Source organism: Pinus tabuliformis, chromosome 6 (genome assembly GCF_031772625.1).
Source record: "Pinus tabuliformis cultivar Carrire ecotype Pingquan chromosome 6, CPIR1, whole genome shotgun sequence".
Lineage (NCBI taxonomy): Eukaryota > Viridiplantae > Streptophyta > Pinopsida > Pinales > Pinaceae > Pinus > Pinus tabuliformis.
Genome location: NC_142292.1, coordinates 1,839,304,809 through 1,839,330,239, shown reverse-complemented (window position 1 = coordinate 1,839,330,239; position 25,431 = coordinate 1,839,304,809). Strand labels below are relative to the sequence as shown.

The following is a 25,431-nucleotide window of genomic DNA, read 5'->3' as shown; positions in this document are numbered from 1 at the left end:
ACAACCTTGACAAACACCTTCATGATCTAAGTTGAATTCAGGCATACCTGTGACCAACTTCCTTACATCAAGTAAGGCTTGGAAATGAAAGTGAGCAAATCTTCGGTGCCATAACTCGGATTGAAGAGAAGTATCACAAGTCATTGCTCCCAACAGACTTCCTCCAACCTGATAGAGACCTTCAACCCTAAATGCAGGAGTGAATGCATCTCTTGGGTTCCTTTGCCAAACACGAACCTTCCCATCAATGAATGTTAACTTGAAACCTTTATCTTCCATCGCATAAATAGAGACCAAGTTCTTTTTGAGATCAGGTACATATAGCACTTCTTGTAAATGAAGAGTTTGACCCTGATTTAAGTGGAGAGTAACAATCCCAATTCCTTTCACAGGATAAGTGGCATTTGTGAAAATTTCTAAATAAAAATCCAACTGCAGTGATTAATATTATTTCTTCTACTTATTATCTTAGAAATAACGTATTCACAGTGTTCTTACGGCAAATATCGAAATATATTCTATCGTAGCCTTCACAATTAAAATATTGCAGAAAGTAAATGCAATGAAAAATACTGGCACAAATACAATCACAATGACACCGTTATTTTTGGACAAAGTCCCCGGAAAAACCTAATGTGGGAAAACCGGTGCAGCAGATGACGGTTTCTTTATTATTCTTTAGCAAAATCTAATGTACAAGTTACAACCAGCAAAACAGAAGTGAGAAAATTTATAGACGCTTCCTGACAAATCTCTGATCCAAGTGAAGTACTCCTCATCCCTCTAAGTCCTTCTGCGTCCCTCTACGTCAATTTTTCCCACGCTGGCCCAACGTCAAACTACCCATGCAGTCCCAACCTCTATGTTACCTCTTTCTATGTCAACCTGCTTCTGCGTTGTCTCTCCTTGCTCTGTGTCTTCTTGCTTTGCACTCTCAAAAGATGTTGACGCCCTCTCTTCTTTTCTCACCTGCAACTCTCCCTCTGATTCGATTTTCTCTTGCCAAACTTCGACCAGTGAGAAAATCGATCTTACTCGGGTAACTAAGTATCTGCCTCTGGTGTGTTCTCCAAGTGCCCATCAAGCCTTCTCTTATAATCCTCTCGTTGATCAATCAACGGCCCAGATTAGATCCTAATCAATGGCTAGGATCAGATTGACTTTATCTCTGCCTTCTTCTAGAAGATTTGCCCATAGTTTAGATTAATACCCATTAATTATTTTAATTTCCTAAGTTTAGACTTAGGGTCCCATTAAAAATAATTATTTATTTTTATAAAATTGTCTCCGGGTGAAATTTCCCAAAACGATTTCTGGGTATTGGAGAATGCGCGTGTCTAAGCCTCCCTGCAAAATTTGAGACTTAGAGCACATTCGATGCTACCAGAAATCTAAAGCATTATCCCCAAGTATAATCTCCATATTTGTCTTCTTTTCAATCAAGTTAGAGAGAGCCTCTTTGTACCCAGTGAAGTGCCTTGAGGCACCACTATCAATCAACTAGTGATCCAATGTATCCGAAGGAGAGACAATGGTGAGGAAGAAATAAGATAAAATTATTTTTGCTTTACAACATTAACTTCTTCATACCTGGAGTTTCTCAACTTCTTGGGAGGACAACCATTTCCATTTCAAGCAGTAGGAGCATTTCTCTTTCCTTTGTTGTTGAACCTGTTGTTCCTTTGATTGTCATTTCCCTTGAAGTTGTTGTTATGGTTGTCGTCATCTCTTGGAGTATCCTTCTTGTGAGGACATTCTCTAGCAAAGTGGCCAAACTTGTTACAATTGAAGCATTTTCCTTTTCTTCCTTCTTTGAATCCTGGTTTGAACCCTTGACCTTGATTTCTTGGACTAGCATTGTTATTCCTCTTAGTATAAGCAGAGAAGGCGGTAGGATTGTTTCCATGTGACGGCTTGTCTCTTTCCATCATCCTTATTTCTTCTTGAGTGCATCTAGCCAATAATTCATCAAATCCTGGAATCCTATCATTGTTGAGGATGGTGGTGTTGAACACATCCCATTCTCTTGTAAGGCCTCCAAATGCAATAAGTGTGAGCTCCTTGTCACCAATGACTTCTCCAATAGAAAGGAGATCATTCTTGATCTCGGTAATCCTCATGAAGTAGGATTGGATGGATTCTCCTCTATCCTTCTTGATGTCTTTCAACTTGTCCTTGAGCAAGAGAACTTGATTTGCATTATTTACTTTGAACATCCCAACTAGTTTGTCATACATCTCCTTAAATGTTTCCAAATCAGAAATATAGGCAACCGAATAGAATCAACAATAATTTTCTGAGCTTTAACCTCACCTTTCTTGTACTTTGTTTGTGCAGCTGCGGATGCATTTGAAGGAGGTTCCACTACTCTTCCTTTGACATAGTCCATGGCATCATTTTCTTCTAATGTCAAATCTAGAGACATCTTCCATGCATGATAGTTGAATTTTTCCTTAATCTTGTCTTCGGATTTGAAGTAAGATGTAGTCGTCATTGGGACTAGTTTCAAGTCCTTGTCTAACAGCTTCCCTTAGTGATTGCTTTTCCTCAGTCTTGGTCAGGCTTTGTCTTCGCCTGAGCTCTGATACCATGTTAATTTTAGGTAACAATGGTATGTTCTATGCTTTAGCACAATTTACTTCAATGTTCTTTATCAGCCCAATGACAATTTCCAATTATATCCAGTGGCAATCACATTAACTTAAACACATTGATATTAAATGCAGATAGAACATAAAAACATGTGCAAAAGACAAGCCAAGACAAGAGGACACAAGATATGGCAGATGCCAGGGAAAAACCCCAATGTGGGGAAACCCTTTGATCAAATCTTCTTATTATTCTTCAATAGTTCAGCAGAGAGAGGGAGTACAAATATCAAATTAACTTGCCCAAAACAGTACCATCAAATCAATAGTCAACTGCAGCCCTAACCAGAAAACCAACACTGGTCAAAGCAGCACCAAAATGTCCTCCAAGCAGCTCGGTCAATAGCAGTGCAATTTGGCCTTTCAAGAGGGTCAAAGTCGACCCAAAATAGTTCGGTCAACCCAGTCAAAGGAAAGAGAAAACACTGTTGTAATTTCTGCAATCAAATATGAAGTCAATGTTGAAGTCAACCCTGGTCAAATTGTCACAATCACCTTGATTTTTGTGCCAATGAATGCAGCCTCCAAAAATTGACATTTTGCCCTCAAGATCAAAGTCAACGAAGGTCCAATAGGCCCTGGTCAACACTGGTCTGTTTTCCTGAAATTTGGCCAGCGAACAATCCCAAAAATTCGTCCTCCTGCCACACGTGCAAAGTACAGAGAAGCTACCTCCAAGTTGTACGAACCAATCAAAAGAGGAGAGAGAGAGATATGTGATGAGATGAGTGATGTCCAAATGAAGAGAGAGTTCACTCCTATTTATACACTTCTTTGAGGGTGAGAAGACACATCTATTGGGCTTCATGAACCTACATTTGACTGAAGCCAACCTTGACAATTTGTGCATGAGAGAGAATAAATCCAAAATTCGATTTCTGCTTGTTAGAATGAGATGATCTTTATATCAAAATTGTGTGATAATTTCTGAATCTACACATCAAAAATCCTACTGCAATCACTGGTTTATCATCTCCTACTTGTTTTTACATTCAACAAGTTTATTTAATTACTTAAACAGCGATGAAAACACTATTGCAGACTACACATACATACAGATCATGAACTGAAATATAACGAGACAAATACACAAGGGACACCGTTATTTTTGGACAATCGTCCTCGGAAAAACCCAATTCGGGAAAACCGGTGCAGCATATAGAGGGTTTGTATTATTAAGCAAGCAGAATCTGAGTACAACAGGTTGCCTCTCACACCGGCTAACCTTTCAGAGATATTACGACAGCAAGAAATACATACGAGGGTTTACCTCGTTCTCCAAGTCTCAACTGATCCACTGAATGGCTGACTCTGGCAAGCACTGCGAAAATCCCAACACAATCTGCTCTGTGTGGGCCAGCGTCTTGCCTCTGGGAGACTGCGTCACTTCTTTGCTAGATCGATTTTGCCCTCAAAAGCTTCGACTTCAGCCCTCCCGGCTCAGAACATCGAACTCCCAGCAAAATCTCGAACTTCCCTCAGTTATCTCGCACTGCCACTACAAGAACCCTCTTGGCCTGCATCAGCTCTGCGTGAGCCCCTTCCTGGGCTGCGTAGGCCTCTGCACTGCCTCTCTGATGCTATTGCTGCCTCTCTGCCTAGTACTCATTGGCTCGGAACTCCCTTCCGATCCCACTCTCTACGACTGCGCCTCTCATTACAACAGATCACTTGTTCGATTTTCTCAGCAAACCCTGCTCCAGAAAAATCGAACTGATTGATCTCTCAAGTGTGTCTCCAACTGACCCTCAAGCCTCCTCTTATACTTTTCCTGTTGATGAATAAAGACCAAGATTAAGTCCCTAATCAACTACTAAGATTAAATTAGACTTGATCTTCATCACTTAGAATCTTCTCACCCATATTTTCATTAATACCCATTAATATTTTTATTTTCCTAAGTTTAGACTTAGGAACCCCATTAAAATATTAATTATTTTAATAAAACATAATCCAGGTGGAATTTCACCAAACGATTTCTGGGTCTTGGAGATCTCATGTGTTCTAGCTCCTCCACAAAATTTTGGGGCTAGTGCACATCCTATGCTACCCAAAATCAACAAATTGGACCTCTCGAAAAGAGGAATCCAATGCAATAATCATCTCCATCATATGAGCTGTCCTAAGGTGGAATTTGGCCCTAGTTGCCAATTTTAACAGATACTATGAGAATTTTCACAATACGCTAAAAGAAGGGACTCGATACATGGTATAACTAAAGAAAGGAACTATTGTGATTCATCAATGGGTTTCTTTTTGTGAAGCACTTATTTTTTATTATATAAAGAGATTATGCTACATGTTCTACAAGAATTATGAGATGGACTAAACAAAAATTGAAAAGAAACCATAGCCAGATATTTTACAGCATAACACGAAGATGATGCATATAACCTTGCTTATATAGTGAAAAAAAACATTTTACAACACATAACAATGATACCATATAGACATAACCTTGCTCATATCTGGAGCATAGATGCATGTAAATACCAAATGATTATTTTTGAATTCAAAACTAAACAAAGTAAAAAGTTCTAAGTCATTAAACTAGAGATCAATAAGAAAATTGGTGTTCATCACTGCATTGGGTCGATGACAGAACAAATATCAGAGACTTTTAAGTACTCACCCAAGAAAATTTGACAAGAATTCAGATTTTATCAAAAACCAAGAAAAAAATATCTTGAGATAGCATAAGCAGTTATCTTGTTAGCCCAGTGGATTAGCCCAATTGTTTCTAACAACTGTCTCAAGGCAGAGGTCACCATGAGGTCACCAATTCTAGTCCTGCTGAGATTCACGTCCAGCTGAGTCTCGCTGAGTTACCAGCTGTTATTGTGGCTAGCTGTTGAGCTTCCTTTAATATGGATATTCCAGATAAGAGGTGGGGATCCCATGAGGTTTTTTCCTTAGGAAAAAGGGAGTAGTCATATGGTACCCTTCCGGCACATAACAATGGATATTCCAAAGGAACAAAATGGCAAAATCGGAAACTAAGTGGCCCAATACATGATAAATAACAAAGATAATAACAAAGTTACCTGTCCTGTGAAAATGTCCATGTCACTAGGAATATCTAGACCACGACGCAATGCATTGATCAAACTAGACTTCCCTACTCCACTAGGACCGACCACTACAGATGTGCAGTTCTCTAAAACTTCAGCAATAGCTGTCAATCCAGCGTTTGTATCGGCACTGCAAAAGAGAGTCTCATAACCCCAAGTCCTTACTCTGTCTCTCCATTTATGCAAAACCTATTAATGCAAATATCAATAGTAAATGTCATATATCAACAACAAATGGCTATGTTAGAATACATGAGAAAAGAGTTAAATAATTTTAGATGAGCATACTTGTATAACATATTAATAAGACAATAATATCATAAAATTGAAGCTTTAGAGAAATGACAAATATAAACAGTCTTATAGAATAAGCTACAAATACGTAATAATTTGTTTGGATTCCCGATAATGACAAGGCCACATCTTAATTGCAGGCTATGCAGTGACTATTACTTAGCTTCTCACATCATACCTTTAGTTACACATCAGCTTAGAACCATAGAAAATTAAGAGAGGCAACTGTGTGAGTACTAGTTCCTGAGATGGCTTTATATTTTATTATTTTTAGATAGACTTGTGTTTGTACCAAACGACAAATAAGAGATGATTTATTGCAAAAAGTTCAAGATAGAAAAAGGTTAAGAAAACAAAATTTGGTTTAGAATTTTTGTTACAAGACATTATTTGTTAAAAAATCAGTCTTTGAAGCTGATGAACTATATGGTATCCAATACTACATACTTTATCACTTAGGAATTTCTGAAAAAGGAATTATTTGTATCTCTTATACAAAAACGGTTTTAGAAGTCAAAGAGTTAGAAGACAGAGAACTCTCGACTACAAGTACTTGTAAGGAAAGTTGATTCTACAAATACAATGGTTTATAATTGCACATGTTTCAGTGCACAATGATTTCTCTCTATTGGACACTTATTTATATCAGAGAAGCAAACATCCAAATCCAATATTAATGTTAATATTATATAACAATGTGACCATGTTAGTAATAACATTTCATTAAAGTGTAAGAACTAATGTTAAAGAGTAATAAAGTAGTTCGACCACCATAATCACATTACAGCGCCATTATGTAACATGAAATGGTATAGGTGAGTGGTAAATGTATTCTGTACATGGGTAGCCTACCTCAGGCTAACTTGTGGTATAATTGTTGTAGCATTATTAATAATATTTAGCATTTATTATTCCCTCCACCATATCACGTGTTTACCATGATATGTGTTACTCCCTCACATCTAGGAGCCACTAGAGGAGATTCTTTTCTCCTGTGATCTTGATCACAGAGAGCAGTTCCACAATTGATGCCCCCAGATCTTCACAGATAGTTCACAGAGATGCTTCCCACACCATCCTTATCTCATTCATTTGATGATTTTGGTGTCCAACTCATATGAGGCACATTTGTTTATTGCTTCATATTAAGTGTGTTACCCACCCAAATGGGTAACCCCATAGGAGAAAACATTTCTCCTATTCTTGACAGCCAGCCAGTCGGCCACATAACCAGCAGCCCCTAACAGCCACCACTCGTTGATGATATGCCATCATATCTCCACCACTTGCAACAGCCATATGCTTCTCACCCATCCAGCATGAGCACATGGACAAAGGTGGGCTTCCACTCAAAAGGTACTTTAATCATTTTGCAATCAGGTGCTTATGCTTGTTTGTCTTTGTGCATTTGGTATGGATTATGGGGTGTGCTACCCACCACCAATGAGCAACCCCTATAGGAGAAAATTTTCTTCTAAATTTGCCTTCAGCTGGCAGGCAGCAGCCACATGATAGCTTGATGTGTTTCTATTCTCCGCCACCTGAGCCAGTCATTGTGTGCCCGCGCTCATCTGTTATGATCGTATGTTAGAAGGTGGGCCTTCCAACCCCAAAGGTATGATTTTTCATTGTGTAATTGGGTGTTTATGCTTGCTTTTCTTGGGCACATTTGGGTAAGGATTAGTGAGGGGATTCGGTGGAAAGCATGGCCTTTGGCTATACTCTTGTTCTCTTACCTCAACTTGGGGGTTAATTTTGTATCCTAGTCCTATGGGATCTCCTCTATTGGCAACTAACTTTAGGAGTGGCACTACATGGGAAACCCTAATTTTTGCTACATGGTCCCACTTCCTGATACCATATATCTCACTCCCCTCCACCCATTACAAGCCCTTTTCACACTTTCCCCATTTGGGTCCACATTAGTCTTGTTGACCATGTACATGTCAATAGACTGAGAAGTAGAGTATAAAGCAATGGATCAAAAAAATTCAAGTCAATTTTATCATTGTAATACCAAATTCTACAAAATTACTGTAACTGATTATAATATGACTATTAAGCCATGTAACAACACTTAGGTAAGCCTATGATTCTTCTAAAAAGGTTTCATCCTAGGGAGTTTTTTAACCTCCCCAAATTATGTGTGTTGATTATGTGTGTTTGTAAACACGAATAATTGGCAAAGTTTTTCTCCCAAATATACCCCAAAGCTAGGATGGAGCTCATTGACAAGATCTTAGGTGAGTCCTAGTGTTATCGATTCAATGTATTTTTCATACTGGATCATGTGTCATGTGTCGTAGAATTTGGTTAAATCCAAGGGGTTGTGTAATTTGTAAATTCCCCTTCTACAAGTGTTTAATCTAATGTTTTGATGTAAGTGTCTAGGAATAATTTAGTGCATGGTTACTCATAATCAGAGACCATGGATAAATTATTTTTTTATACCCACTTAGAGGGTTGGAAAAATATTTATTCCCCTCTAGAGTCTTTTAATTAATTTTTCTGGCAAAAAAAAAAAAATATCCAAAAAATTAATTAAATTGAGTCGAAAATTTAATTTGAGAGATATTAAGTTCTCTCCAAGTGGAAAATTATCAAAAATTCATGGGTCAAAAAAGAATTAATTTTCTGGGGTCATCAAGGGAAAAATCAAAATTTTTATGAAAAATTAACCCTTTGGACCATGGTGGTTAAGTCAAAGAAGATTTTTTGAGGGTAAAAGTTCAAAATATTATTTTTTAAACTAAGAAAAAAGGGGTTTAAGGTGGAACTCGAATTTTTCCTCAAAATCAAGGAATAAAATTCAAATTTTGACTGGGATCAAAGATTTTTTCTCCATCAACTAAATGGATCGAATTTTTTCAAGAAGATCAAGGGATCAAATTGTTTTGACGAGGATCAAGCCATGGATCAAAGAACTAGCCGTTATTTTCCACTTGGAGGGGTTCGATCCCCTCATTTTTTCTTTGTAAGGAAGCTATTGAGCTCCTCATGGTATGATGCACTCATCAAAATATCATTCGATGCACTGAGCTAAGCTCTACTAGAGGTTTTTTTAATAAAAACTTTTGGGGTTTCAATTCGGGGTGTCTCTCTCTTGATGATTCATGGTATGTGTTGAATAATTTTTACTACTTAATTGATTTATTATTGAGTATTATTGTTCCATAGCCAATGGTTGGATTATCTATTAGCGCATGTATCTTTGTTAATTTTAGATAACAATGGTATGTTCTATGCTTAGCACAATTTACTTCAATGTTCCTTAGCAACCCAATAACAATTTCCAATTATTTCCAGTAGCAATCACATCAACTATTAATCACATTGACAGTAAATGCAAATAGAACATAAAAACAAATGCAGAAGACAAGCCAAGACAAGTGAACACCAGATGTAGCAAATGCTAGTGAAAAACCCCAATGCGGGGAAAACCCTTTGATCAAATCTTCTTATTATTATTCAATAGTTTAGCAGAGAGAGAGAGTACAAAAGTCAATAGACTATCCCAATGCAAAGTCAAATCAGCCTTATCAAATTCTGTAGTCAATTGCAATCAAACTTCAACCCTAACCAGAAAGTCAGTGTTGGTCAAATCAGCAACAAAACAACTCCTTTGAAATTCGGTCAAAGGCAATCCAATTCGACCTCCAGCAAATGCCAAAGTCAACCCAAAACAGCCCAACAATTCTGGTCAAACTCAGTCAAACAATTGTCAACCCTATGGTCAAACAGCCCTACGATCAACGGAGGCCAAATAGCCCCAAACACCTCGATTTTTGTGCCAATCAATGTGGCCTCAAGAGAGCAAAATTTGGCTTCCAAAACGCAGTCAAATCAACAGTGGTCAACAGTCTGAAATTTTGGTTCTATTTTAGCCCAGAAAAGCAGTCCTCCTAGCCGCACATGTGAGAGAGAGAGAGAATGTTGATTTTTAATGTACCTTGGACAAGTGGTTTCCCATGGGTTAGTCTCTACCTAGGGAAATGCACATTTATTCTCATCCCTTGATCTAAATGAATCTGAGCCATTAGATCTTAGGGTTGCCCAAAAGTCATTTAGGAAAACAAAAGGGGGAAAAGAAAAGAGAGACTGCATTCATTCTTCATGAGAAGATTCGAGAAAGGAGGCTGAGAGCTGGAGAAAAGTTTTGAAGGATAAATTTGTTGCAACAAGTTGGAGTGATTTATGGGCAAAGATGGGCATGGAAATCAAGGCATAGAATACAGCAGAAGGTACAGTAAGAACAACATTTAATGTTGTGAGCTGCAAGCTGTTCGAGAGAAGTTTTTGTAAAAAAAAATTGAAAAATGTGTACAGTCCGTACAGCGGTATGGAAATCCGTACAGTCCATACAGAATCCGTACAATACAGTCTGTATTTGTACAGTCCGTATGGAATTTGTACAGTACAGTCTGTATCCGTACGATAAAATATTTTCAGCTTCAAGTGGGCATGGAAATCGAGGCAAAATGGGCACAGTTTTCAAGGAGTTTTGGGCTGAAGAGATAAGTTGTATTTCGTTGTTTTTTTTTGTCTGCAAATGTATTTTCCCTGAATTTGAAAGATAAATAAATTTGAAGAGCCCTCTAACAGGTTTTCCCAGGAGGAGATTGAAGGGGTTTTGCCCAGATCTAAGTTGACCAAAAATCTGTTTGTATTTTTATGTGTGTTGCTGGTCTGTTTATGTCCATATTTATTTTCAGCATGTGTTGACAGTCCCATGTGTTTTAATCTAAAAATTTCATTTCCATAATTCTAAATGTTGAATGTATGTTTATGGGAAAGGGCATTTAACTGAATGGAAGTGATAAAGTGAAATTAAAACCAGGTTGGGATTGCAGGAAACTTTTTAGTCATCAAATTTCAACATGGTATTAGAGCTACCAGCTTAATATTGTAGTTTGAACAGCAGACAATAGTTTGGGACAGCAAACAGTGGTTTGGACAACAAATTGGATTTTTGGACAGCAAACTGATATTTTGGGACAGCAAGGTGAATTTCACACAAACTGAACTTTTGGGACAGCAAGGTGAAATTTCACATAGACTGAACTTTTGGAACAGCAAGGTGTGTTGGAAAGTTCATTTCTCCATTTTCTTGGTTTTGTAAATTTTGGATAGCAGTCATGGCCATGTTCTTAAGGATAGAGAACAGACTGGATGGGATATCCAACTATGTCGTTTGGAAGGACAGAATTCAGACAGCGTTTGAGGAGGGAGCAATTTAGGACATAGTGAGGCAAGTGGTTGTACCTCCTACTGCTGCAGATGAACTCGTTGAATTCACAAAAAAATAAAGCAAAAGCAAAAAGGATTTTGATGGACAGTTTGAAGGATCATGTGGTTCCTCGGGTGATAGGAAACACATATGCATATCAGATGTGGACAGCTCTAGCCACTCTCTATCAGAGTACCAATAAGAGCAGGAAGATGGTACTCAAAGAACAATTGAAGAACATCAGGATGACAAAGGCTGAAAGTGTAGTTCATTATCTTGGCAGGGTCAAACAAGCACGTGATGACTTGACTACTATCGGTGAGGCAGTTGCACCAACAGAGTTAGTCAGGATAGTTGTAGCAGGACTTTCTAAGTCTTGGGAGGTCTTTGGAGATGTTGTTACCTCTAGGGAGAATCTTCCCAATTGGGACAAATTCTGGGATGATTGTGTGCAGCATGAGATACAGAAGACTGGCAGTTGTGGGGTGAAGATAGCATATGAGGAGGATGTACCCTTGACAACCAAGGGGAAGAACAAAGGGAAGGCCAAGAAAGGGGTCTCATCAGATGGGGCTAAGGGAAAGGAGAAGAAGAAGAAGAAATATATGGATATGTCCAAAGTCAAATGTTGAGCATGTCAGAAAATGGGACACTACGCTGCTACGTGTCCTAAGAGGAAGAACAAGGGGAAGAAGGGTACTGTAGCTTCAACAAAGGTGGAACAGTTTGCTTCATAGTTTGACAAAGAATTTGCATTTATTACTTCTACATCTAGTAGGAGTACATCATCCGATGTGTGGTACATAGACAGCGGGGCTTCCCGCCATATGACAGGTGCACGAGAGTTCTTTTCAGAGCTTGCAGAGAGGGCACTTGATATTGAGATTGTACTAGGAGATGACCGCACTGTGAGAGTTGTTGGTGTGGGAACTGTGACCTTTGAGAGGGAGTCTTTGCCTCCTTTGAAGGTCATGGATGTTTTGTATGTTCCGAGGATGAAGAAGAACTTGATTTCAGTGTCTACTATGGAGGAGAAGGGGTTTGACGTTACTTTCTCAAGAGGGCAGGCGTTGACGCATCCCAGGGGAGCTTCCATCACTTCGGCCAAAGTGATTGGAGTCTGCTCTGGGAAACTATTGAGGTTCAGTTTTCAGTTGACATGAGCATTGGTGAGTAGCACATCGGTAGCACTCACACTAGTACCACCAGCAGTAGAGACGTGCAAGTTATGGCACCGGAGGATGGTGCATATTGAGTGATCACATTTCTATTGTTATATTGTTATGTTGGACATAATCCCTCATGGTCCCATTTTATTATAATTGTACCCTTCGTCTCCTATATATACACCAAAGAGACCTAGTATTAAAATCATCAAATATTGTCTTGAACATTGTATTCATTGTAAAAAGAGGTTTCCCCCTTTAAGAGGACTATAATTATTGGTTTCTAATCTAAAAGGTGCAAAGTTCATAACAAGAGCTATACGATATGATCCCTTTGAGATACTAGAGAAGGTGGTAGATAATGCCTATAGACTTTGTCTACCCCCATACATGCACATTTACTTAGTGGTGAATGTGGAGAATTTGAAACTCTATGATTCTTCCATGCTAGATCAAAAAATAGGAACAGGACCTACCTTCTATAGAGGATTTAACACCAAATTCTCAAGTAGAGTTGACAAAGGATACAGTTTTGCAGAAAAAGGTCCAAAACTACAAGACAAGGGAAGCATGACCTTTGGAAGATTGAGTTGAAAGGATAGATTCTAAACAAGGTTAAATGGTACACCAGAGAGAAGGTGGAGAAAAATTTCCTCAACTCATTTAGTAGAAGCTTTTGGGGACCAAAAGCATCCCAAAATGGGGAGGTAAATACACTGATCCATTTCAAATCATCTTGTCAATACCTTCCTCCATAACCATGAAACATTAATGCCCTTGAGCCCTTATTGAAAATGTTGTTGGGTGATATTATTCACAAGTCCCTTAGAGATTCATTTGCCCTAGGTAAATACCCTCATATCCTTGTTAGGGAAGCCTCCCTTGTGAGGATAACATCCACCAGTAAATAGCAAGAAAAAGGCCATTGAGGTGATAATGGTAGTTAATCTCCATTATGCCATATGTCCAAGGTAGCCTAGTGAGGCTTTGCACTAGGCCCGCTAGATTTTTTACTTAACATGGCCTCCTTTTCAAGAACCATATCAAAGGTTTGGCCTCTCTCTTACACTTCCATATGTTGCATAATAGGAGGAATTTTGGTGTATTTACATCTTTATCTTAGGTTTACTTAGGTTCGTAGTATTTTACTATGTTATTTTACTCCCTAGGTTATTGTGCATGTGGGTATTCCAAATATCATGTGCACCTTTTGACTTATCTCATGTTAGTTGCATGTTTAAATGCATTTAGGTGAGAACACACCTTATATGGCAACTTCACCTTCATATTTTATCTAACCCGATTTAATGTGATCACATCCTAAAATCCCTATAACCAGGGATTCTTGCAACCATTTTGTTCAAGATGAATTGAATAGCATCATAGATACTTCTATTGAGGCAAAACGCTTTATCCACCCCATTATTAATTTTGTCATTTAACACCTTTTAATATTGGAATCTATAAACTATGACCACGTAATATGGTATTGTGTTTCAGGTCAAAAGAAAAAGTTGAAAAGAAGACTCCATAAATATAAAGATTTGCGAACTTAAATTTTCAGAATTAGTCAAACTTTCCTAAATTCTTGACTACAATGATATACTATTCATCAGATACAATTATTGTTTAATTTTTTCAAATATTTAATGCATCAGCAAACCATTGAACAACCTGCAACAATGCTAAAGTCATCAAGGGGTTTAATCAAAACACTTTCATTACTCATACCTGGTTTCAAACCCTCAAAGACATTTTCCCACGTCAATGTGACCAATTAATGTCATTCTCAATTTTATTACAATATGTCCCGGAGATGAGGCGAGTGCCAAAGGAAGTTTAAAGATGAACAAGAAAACAAGCAAATTCAAATGGCAAGTATAAATGCAGACGCACCTCTTCTTGTACAAGATCCAACTTGTTCAAAACCAATGTAAAGGGAATCTCTGTAGACTCAGCCTCCACCAAGAATCTGGTCAAACTAGAGGGCTCTAACTTGGGCTGCTCCATGGAGAAAAGCACAACCAAATGATCAACATTAGCAACTGGAGGATCCGTAAGCTCTGAATTCCGCTCAAATACATCTTCTATCATGCCTCTCTTGTCTACCCAATCAACTCCACCAACCAAGACGTTGTCCCCAACTAGAACTCTCCTCTTAATTTTCTTAAGCACAGCTCTCACCACGCATAGAAGCTCTGTTCCAGCTTTCCTGTCCAAAGACTCTTCAGAATTTTCACATGTGACATCCTGCATATTCTGATGAACAAGACTAGAAGATGTCATATCATTGCCGACATCATCTCTTCTACGACAGTCTGGGCCAGCAGCCATTGTAGCCCCACCTTCTCTGCTTGCACCTGAAGATAAATTCCCATTCTCCCCTAAAGCCGCAGATGGCCTCTCTACTCCTACAGACGACACTGCCAACGGCATTCGACTGTATCCGTTACTGACATTCACAGTTTGCCCATTGCTACTACTACTCACTTCAGAATTTTCAGCCGAACCCACCTCGACCCCTGCCTCCACTCCCTCAAAGTTCCCAAGATTGTGAGTTCCATGCAGGTAATCATCCTTTAGTAATCCAAACTCTCCTGAATGACTTTCATTACCATCAGTCTCCTGTTTAGCTTCCTCATCTCCTGCCTTCTCCACGATGACTCTCATAAAATTAGCCTGGGCAGCTACAACCAACCCAATCGCCTGCTTCTCTGTTAATAGCACATCCTCTTCATCAACAATTTGATCAGATACAGTTGACATTTCATTGGATGAAAAGCCAGTTTTCTTGACAGAATCCTTGGCTTTGAACCAATTTTTATCAGGTTGAACTCTCCTAGGGCTTGACCCATGTCTGGTAGCCAAAATTCTGGACAAACATACAGTGTGCCTCTGATCAAACATGGAAGGTAACAGTTTACTAAATGGGTGTAGTCCTAATTCTGGACTAAATGTTCTGTTGAAATTGGGTTGCGAAGATTTCTGGAAGAATGGAGTTGGGCGGTGAAGAACACCATTGTAGGATTGATTAACGCTCATTTTAGAGCGGATGGCAAATAGTGAAATATCAACCCGCATAATGCAGAGAAATAAATTTTCACATAGACATCAAGAACTGTTGCAGGACTGCAGCAATTTAGATAATACCTTTTGGGCTTTGGAAGATAAAGCTCATCTCCAGCCTGGGTGTAAGTGCATGCCATGCCATGCCATCTTTTTCTTTCATTAGGCTCCTCCACATAAACCTGTTGGAGACTTCCCTGAACCTATCAACTGTGTCACTCCCAAATTCCTTTGAGTCGTTTGAAAGAATGTTTGCATGATGGTTGAACCCAACTGGACGTGCTGATATATCAGAGGCCGCCAGAAATACAATTTGTTTATTTGTTTGAACATTATCGAACTCGCATTTGTATTCTTTATGTAATATCCATCCGGTAAAGCTTTGCTGTTGTTGATTAGAAACTAATTACAAAACACATCGATAACCAAAGCCACGTGAATAACGTTGTTGAGGTTGGAGTTTTCCACTAAATTCCGTTGGTGTTATCCGTTTTGCTTATGGTGTTTTGGTTTTTGTGATTTAACAATAAAATGATAATTATGAATTTCATTTGAAATTTATTTTGTTTCATAAATGTCTTAAAGTTGTTTATATTTGGTTAAAAGCTTATTTTTTTTGGATATAAGGAAACATGTTAATAGCTCAAGGCTCAGAGGTATCTGGCATGAGTGAAAATCTGCCTCTTACGGATCACTAGCGAGTAATTTCAAGTGGTGTAGTTTTCCTTAAATAACGGTGGTGAGTCTGTTTGCATTCGAGATAGTAGTCAGTGAAGGTTGTCCTCAATACCTGAGTTATAATAGGTTTTCCCACTATTAAAAAAAAACATATAAATGGCCCACGAAGTTTTGAATTGATGGTAAATGAGGATATTGTTAAGGCACTCCTTGCAAAAAAAAAATTGTCGATTCAAATCCCCTTTTGTATTAGTTGATCAATAAAAACATATAAATCATAATTAAATAAATGAAGATTTTGTCTCATAATTCACTCTTGAGCTTCTAGATTAGGGAAGCATCATCTCTTGAGAATCAAAGGCCAATAGTAAAAAACTCCCTTCCACAACTAACTTACTTTAATTAGATGTTAATATCATCCTAATGTCATATTCAACAAATAAGCAAGATTTTTGGTATCAAATGGCGCAAAATATGCAAGTAAAAATTAAGATGTAGACCTGTTTTTGCTAGAGTTAGTTGAGAAAGAGGTTGCACATGCAACCTTAGAATTTTTAAGTGTCTTAGCCTCTTTTACTAGTCACCTAATCAACATTGCTGTTGGAAATAATACTGAGAGGGGGGGGGGGGTGAATCAGTATTATCAGATCAATCAAACTTTTCAATTTCATACTTAGAAACATATACGCTACTTCAATTAAGTGAACCCGCGTGTACACGCTACTGTGTCTAATGAAACTCGCGTATATCCAAAGATCTTATAATTCAGTTAGCTTAATCTTCAGTAAATGCATCAGATCATTATTAAGCATATTAACAGTAAACAGGTGCAGAATAACAGAACAGAACATCACACAAGAGCCACACACATGAACACAAAGATATAAGGTGGAAACCCAATGTGGGTGAAAACCACCTGCTGCAAGTCATCTCAATCTTCTTCTTAATAAGAAAATCCTTTTTACAATATTTGTACTGGTGCAGTCTTATACCAGTACGGGAGCTACAACCCCCTTTGCTCTTGTACTAGCCGATCCATTTACTAGTACGCAGGCTGCTACCTGCTACAATGCTCCAAAGATCTCCTTTAGCTTTTGTACTAGCTTAGATACTAGTACGTAGGTGCTTGCCTACAATCTTCTCACCTCCAGGTACCACATTTCATAAATTTTCAGACTGGATACACTGAAGCACAATGCATAATCTGAAAGGCCACTTTTCATCCAATTTTCATACTGGACCCACAACTATCATTGAAGCTCAAAACAATCATCAAACCCTGAATCACTGAAACCCTGTTAACAACAGTCACCAGAACACAGAGCAGACACAGAACTCTGTAATAACCATCAGATCCATCTGCAACTTCAAATATCAAGCTTTACAATGTATACGCTACTTCGATGAATCAAACCGGCGTGTATACGCGCTTTTACCAAAGACAACCCGCGTACAGATCTAAAAATAATTTCTCATAACTTGCAGCTGTACCAGACATCAGTCATACTCATAAAACTTATAGAATAATACATGCGTCAGTATGTAGATCTAGAATAAGCATCATAAAGATAGATCATTTCAAACCATTTGATCCCGATCTCTCCTTAGATCTAGTTCTCCATCAACCGGTGAGATCTCTCCTTAGCTTAGATCAAGCAATGCATCATCAACCCATAACCCTGCATACTGGATCTAATGCTTCATCAGATATTCAAGACATTTCAGATGCACTTGCCTAATGATTTCCTTCCCTTTATATAGCCTTAGGCCTTGTTCAATACCAAGAGCCAAAACCATAGAAATCCAATACCATCAACTTCAAAACTAGGGATCAACACGTCCGCCGAGACGCCAAGGTCCAAAACCATAGGCACAACTTCCAAGGAATAACCGCCATGGACCAAAGGTACTTTTCCACATACACGCGCTTTTGCTGAAGCCAACCTGCGTGTACACGCGACTTGGGCTTAACGAACCTGCGTGTATGAACTTTCTCTTCTTCTTATAGTCTGATCATCAATTCCTTGCTGCTGACCTTCTGTACTATGATTTGTCATCAGTGAGGTTTGCCATCAAGGACAACACTTATTTCATAATGCCAACAATCTCCCCCTTTGGACTTGATGGCAAAGCTAACTTGTCACACTTAGAACTATCATCTGATTCCTTTGAGCTGTCCTCCATCAGTCACATCTGATATCTCTTCTGAAGATTCATCATCTGATTCCTTTGAGATGTCCTCCACCAGTCACATCTGATATCTCTTCTGAAGATTCACCAAGTGTGGCAAAGCTAACTTGTCACACTTAGAACTATCATCTGATTCCTTTGAGCTGTCCTCCATCAGTCACATCTGATATCTCTTCCGAAGATTCATCATCTGATTCCTTTGAGTTGTCCTCCACCAGTCACATCTGATATCTCTTCTGAAGATTCACCCAGTTATACATAAGTGAGATATTCTTCTATGAGAGGGTTGCCATCAAGTACAACACATGCATCATAATGCCAACAATCTCCCCCTTTGGACTTGATGGCAACAACACCAAATCACTCTCCCCCTTTGACATCAAGGGCAAAGGGTGGACCAAGATATTCTCTTCCTTTGCTGAATCATTCCACTGTCCATACTCCCCCTGAGTACCTGCTGAAATCTCTGAATAGTCTCCCCTTTTGTATATGCCAAGGTGTACCAATCTGTCCATGCTCCCCCTGAGTACATGCTGAATCTCTGTACCGCTGAAGTGTGTTGTACATGCTCTTCCTGACTGTAGGCAAGATCTGCAAAAGATGTTCTTCAAGAAGAACATGACTCTATACATCATAAAAGACCTTCCTATCACCAAATACTCATACATACATCCATCTCTCAACTAAGTGAGGATATACAAAAATTGACTCATCCACCCAACCAAGTGGGGATACATCAAAAGTTTACATATGACAACCAATCATATTGCATCAATCATCCCAGGCATAGTGGGGAAACCAAAATAGGCCGTTACATGACCTTGACACCATAAAAGAGATATATGACATAGAGACGAAATAACTAGACCAAGACTTATGAAAGTCACTAGCAGCATCTGATAATCACCATTCAGATCAGCAACCAAGAGATCCTTCTGTTCTCCTTTCGCCTTTGTTCCTCCTGAAATCAACACCAAATGTGAACTAGAACCAAAAGCTTTAAGATAATGCCAACAATGCATCATTGGAAGATTATCTGCTCCCCCTGAACCTGTGCCAGATGATCTCTGTCAGACCTATATCAGACTTTCTGCAACCAACATCTGTCCCTGCTGATTTCCTTCAGATCTCCATATACGCGTCTGTATACACATAAACAAGCGTATATACGCAGATATCCCTTACGCAACACGCGTACACCATATACGCGACTATCCCCTTGTAAAACGGCGTATGCACGCGGATATCCTTTAAACAACACGCGTACACAAATTTCCATATCAGCAACCTGTAAATGTCCTGTAGAGAATAGGTCATCAACCTATAACAAGGTATGTCTGCATCAATTCATCCCTTTGAACAGAATTCAGAGTCATTCACATTGTATCATGTGTGAAACCACCATAGCCATTTCATCAAGCTCTACATGATCCAAGTATCATTACTTGGGAACATCTGCATCAATTAACATATGTAAGTATAAACCTATCATCATATAGATAAGAACTCATCACCATGTGTCCAATAAAGCAACTTTGAGTAGTCAACCATGTATCAGCATTACGTATCTTGAGCTCAAGCTCATTTGACAAAACTTCTTGATATCATCAACAGCAACAATCCTTATCCACAAGAGTGCCTGCATCATAACTGTATGATTTTTATGCATATGACAACAGCAGTATATGAGTGACCCATCATCAAGTGAAGATGTATATTCAAGCTTTGTACTTCTCCTTGTCCTTATGAAGATCACCATGTAAGCACCATATATGCATCATCAAAGAATCAACCATAAATCTGATCTGATCATCAACTATGTAACCTCAAGAATCATATGAGATTTTATCATAGACAACTCACAACCACATCATAGCAAGATATATCATTTAGCCATATAAGAATCATCACCAAGAATTATAAGCCATAATGCCAACAATGAATTACTAAAGGCATATGCTCCCCCTCAACCAGTGCCATCTGTTAGATCTGATCATGTATATATCAGCAATAAGCATCAAAACATCATCATCCTCAAGTTAGGATCAAAAGCACTTCTAGACATCATACAAGTAACAAAACATTTCCACACATCCTCAGCAGACTGTAACCAATAGAGCAAATAATAGACTGAATCATATCAGATCCTTTTTCTGATCCTGTCCCCGTGACTGCTTTTCCTCAGACTGACATATACGCGGCTTTGCAGTGGCTAACTCGCGTATACACGCGACTTCCATTTAAGGAACTTGCGTATGAGATTCAGAACACTGAAGTTTTACACCTTCAGCTCCCCCTGAGTCTGATATGTCTGTGCTGTGCTGTGTCTCAGTACATTGTGCTGACTGTACTTCCTTCTTTCTCCATATCTTCAAGTGTGATGAGGTTTTCTCCTTTTGGTGTGATGTCCATCCTTTGTTCCTGCATTCCTTTGCTATATGTCCAAGCGTGTTACATGCATAACATCTTACATATTTCATATTCCTCCTGTAGCAATCAACAGCTTTGTGACCATACATATTGCAAGCAAAGCAATATCCATTAAAGTACCTTGATTGAGATGACCTGTCCGCATAATAGTCTTGAACTCTTCTTCTTCTACATCTAGCTGCAACATGTCCAAGATTATGACATACATAACATTCAATATTATTCATAGGAGGAGTAAAAGATTTTCTTTGAGGAGTCCTTTTCTTTGATTGTTGATGGGGTTGACCTTTCATCTCCTTGTTGATCATTTTAGTTTTCTCTTTAGAGTTCCTTGCCTCACCTTGTGAGCTAGATTCACCTTCAACAGATTCATGAAAACCAAGACCAGTCTTGATAGCAGGAGACCTTTGACTATTAAGAATATCATCCAAGGCTTTAGTACTATCTTGAAATCTCAAAAGTTTATCCTTTTCTTCTAATTTACCTTTCAAGATATTTACCTCAACTTGAAGTTGTTCCTCCTTTTCTACACATTGTTTCTTCATGTCTTCTCCATCTTTCCTTCCTTCTTCCAACTGATGCCTTAGTTTGAGAATCTCCTTTTCTTGTTCTTCATTCAGATCCTGCTGCATTTGACGAACTCGGAAGGCACATTCTAGTTGAGATTTTAAGCTGGTGACTTCGTTTTCTTGTTTTGCAGTAGCTTGGAGTAGATCTGTATTCTGCTTCTTTGATTCTTCAAGATCTCCTTTTAGTGAGAGGATTGTAGCTTCAAGATTTTCATAGTAGCTGGATCTATCTTTGAGTTTCTTGATGGTTGTGTTTTTGTCATTGACTTCATTTCTTAGAGAAGTTGCTTCAACCTGCAACTTTTGATATTTCTCCTTGAATAACTCTCGTTGATCCTTAGCAGTATTATCCTTTATGTTCAGAAGATCTTCTTGAGTTCTAATTTTGCTTCTTAGTCTTCTAAATTCTGCTTCTATCTCATTTCCTTCTTGTTCACCCATAAGAGCAAGTTCAGTAGTTTCACTATCACTTCCATCTGTCTCACAAGGAAATATGGCTGGAACATCAGAGGATAACACATTCATACCTGATAATGATTCTGAATCTGATTCTGAATCTGAAGAGCTTCTTATACCTAATCCCCAATCGATTCTCCCACTGTCATAGTCCTTCTGAGATGTCTTCTTCTTCTTATGAGCTTTCTTCTTAAGCTTCTTTCCCATTGTTCCACGGATCTCCTTCAAGCGATCAAGCTTCTATCAAAGGACCTGCTCTGATACCAATTGTTGGAAATAATACTGAGAGGGGGGGGGGGGGTGAATCAGTATTATCAGATCAATCAAACTTTTCAATTTCATACTCAGAAACATATACGCTACTTCAATTAAGTGAACCCGCGTGTACACGCTACTGTGTCTAATGAAACTCGCGTATATCCAAAGATCTTATAATTCAGTTAGCTTAATCTTCAGTAAATGCATCAGATCATTATTAAGCATATTAACAGTAAACAGGTGCAGAATAACAGAACAGAACATCACACAAGAGCCACACACATGAACACAAAGATATAAGGTGGAAACCCAATGTGGGTGAAAACCACCTGCTGCAAGTCATCTCAATCTTCTTCTTAATAAGAAAATCCTTTTTACAATATTTGTACTGGTGCAGTCTTATACCAGTACGGGAGCTACAACCCCCTTTGCTCTTGTACTAGCCGATCCATTTACTAGTACGCAGGCTGCTACCTGCTACAATGCTCCAAAGATCTCCTTTAGCTTTTGTACTAGCTTAGATACTAGTACGTAGGTGCTTGCCTACAATCTTCTCACCTCCAGGTACCACATTTCATAAATTTTCAGACTGGATACACTGAAGCACAATGCATAATCTGAAAGGCCACTTTTCATCCAATTTTCATACTGGACCCACAACTATCATTGAAGCTCAAAACAATCATCAAACCCTGAATCACTGAAACCCTGTTAACAACAGTCACCAGAACACAGAGCAGACACAGAACTCTGTAATAACCATCAGATCCATCTGCAACTTCAAATATCAAGCTTTACAATGTATACGCTACTTCGATGAATCAAACCGGCGTGTATACGCGCTTTTACCAAAGACAACCTGCGTACAGATCTAAAAATAATTTCTCATAACTTGCAGCTGTACCAGACATCAGTCATACTCATAAAACTTATAGAATAATACATGCGTCAGTATGTAGATCTAGAATAAGCATCATAAAGATAGATCATTTCAAACCATTTGATCCCGATCTCTCCTTAGATCTAGTTCTCCATCAACCGGTGAGATCTCTCCTTAGCTTAGATCAAGCAATGCATCATCAACCCATAACCCTGCATACTGGATCTAATGCTTCATCAGATATTCAAGACATTTCAGATGCACTTGCCTAATGATTTCCTTCCCTTTATATAGCCTTAGGCCTTGTTCAATACCAAGAGCCAAAACCATAGAAATCCAATACCATCAACTTCAAAACTAGGGATCAACACGTCCGCCGAGACGCCAAGGTCCAAAACCATAGGCACAACTTCCAAGGAATAACCGCCATGGACCAAAGGTACTTTTCCACATACACGCGCTTTTGCTGAAGCCAACCTGCATGTACACGCGACTTGGGCTTAACGAACCTGCGTGTATGAACTTTCTCTTCTTCTTATAGTCTGATCATCAATTCCTTGCTGCTGACCTTCTGTACTATGATTTGTCATCAGTGAGGTTTGCCATCAAGGACAACACTTATCTCATAATGCCAACAATTGCAACCAAATCTAACGACTTTTATTATTGTGATTTGACCAACAAAGCCTAGCCTAACTATCATAAGACTTAATGGGGACAAATGACCACCCAACCACTTTATATTGTTTTGCATGCACTATAGAGAACTATTGTTGAAGGTTTTATTAGTGAAATTTTGGTGTTAGCAAATGCCTCTCACAAGTTTGTTTTGAAAGTCTACCATGAGGTATTGAGATTCCTCCAAATGAAATTTCTAATGGTATTTGTGTTAATCAATATGTTGCTTTTTGTGATAGCCTTAAGTGTCAACCCTTCTTAGTTTAATTTGTAAGTAGAGATCCTCTTAGCTTTATGATTAGGCACTAGATTGAAGAAGTTTGGAAGCTCTGTCATTGGACTTGTATGACATATAGGAGCATGATAAAATGTTTCTTTTAGTTTTCCTTCAAAGGAAGATCATCATGCTTCTAAGTTGGTCTTGCATCATGGATTTGTCATAATACCCTTTTCGGGCTTATCCAAGTGGCATAAAAGCTTCTCAATTGATGAAGCTACTAGCTTGATTATCTTGTGTAGGTTGAATTATTAGGGCTCCCAAACATTACTAGGAGTTCATCAAGAGCATTTTCACTCCCCTTAGGCAGTTCGTTTTCCATCAACCCTTGTGCTTTTTTAGCTTTCACCCTTGAAAGTGTGCTTACATTAAAGTTAACCCATCCCAGGATTGTTATGATCTAGTCCCAAGACCATTGTTTATCCAAATCAACCTAAAAAATCATCATCAAATTGTTAAGTATATCAACCTTTTAAAAACCTATGTTTTATGTTAGAGCCCTAATCGTAGGATAAGGATTGCTCCTCATTGAACAATTCAATTCATTCAATACTCTTTGGCTCCTACCCTTATTAATCATGCTCAAGATGCTTTAAATTCGGAAGGAGTAATAAAAGAAAAGTGGCTTCAAATGCTCTACCTAATAGCATGAGCATTTATGGGTTGGCTCAATCTATACATTTGTAAGAAGGACACTACTAGGTCATTTAAAGGTTATTCTTTTTGTTAGAGTGAGTATCCAAAGGCTTAGTGTTCTCCTCTAAATTTTGATGCACAACTATTGATGAGATTGAAGATGTGTCGAGAAGATTAAACGAAAGTTGCACCCTTGGTGGGTCAGTAGTGCATGTGATTGAGAAGAAAGATGGCATGACATAAAACCCTTATCAAGCTTTAAATGATAAGCATGGTGAGGAGATGGATTTTTGTAGAAGTTTTGCAATGAAGGTTACATCATGTAATGTGAGGCATCTTACAAAATTGAACAAGAAGATTATGGTTTTTAGAGTTCAATATTAGTTTTAGAGTTGGATATCTTATGTCTATAGGAAGATAAAGTGATCAATTTTGTATTGAGCATGGCCTTGCATTATATTTGTCTTGGCAAAACTTTGATTTATACTTTGTGTGAGGAAGGTATGGATGTGTACATCCTAATCTTACCTCAATTATTGTTTTACATAGTTGACCACAAGGTAGAATTATTCAATAAAGTGGTGTGGGTGCTCATGGATCTTGTTGATCAGATCCTTGGTCTTCCCAACTTGTATGCCACAACAAAACATAAGAGATTAGATTTTTGGGATTGCTTAATTAAATATCGATAAAAAGTTAATTGTTTCTTGTGTGGAAACTTCAAGAATAGGGAGTCACAAGGTGATAGGATTAGGGTTATCCCTATTTTCATGCCTTAGAGGGAACATATGATTTTTCTGTTTTATTTTATTTATTGCCATTATTTTTTAGCATATATCTTTTCCTCAAAAGTTTGATTGATTGATTAAGCTCATTTGTTAATCAATATTAGTCTTCTTCCCTTTTG

General features: G+C 38.4%; 1 protein-coding gene across 1 annotated transcript in view; it reads right to left on the bottom strand.

The window, feature by feature from the left end:
• LOC149266361 (small ribosomal subunit biogenesis GTPase RsgA 1, mitochondrial-like) overlaps window positions 1–15,869 on the bottom strand; it is an 88,969-nt gene extending 73,100 nt beyond the window's left edge. The window contains exons 1-2 of the mRNA XM_089430442.1: window positions 14,303–15,869; window positions 5,693–5,908 (exon numbers count right to left, since the gene is read on the bottom strand). Coding sequence (XP_089286568.1) covers window positions 5,693–5,908; window positions 14,303–15,487 — 1,401 coding nt within the window. The 5' untranslated portion in view covers window positions 15,488–15,869. The remainder of the gene's footprint in view (window positions 1–5,692; window positions 5,909–14,302) is intronic.
• Window positions 15,870–25,431: the final 9,562 nt, after the last annotated feature.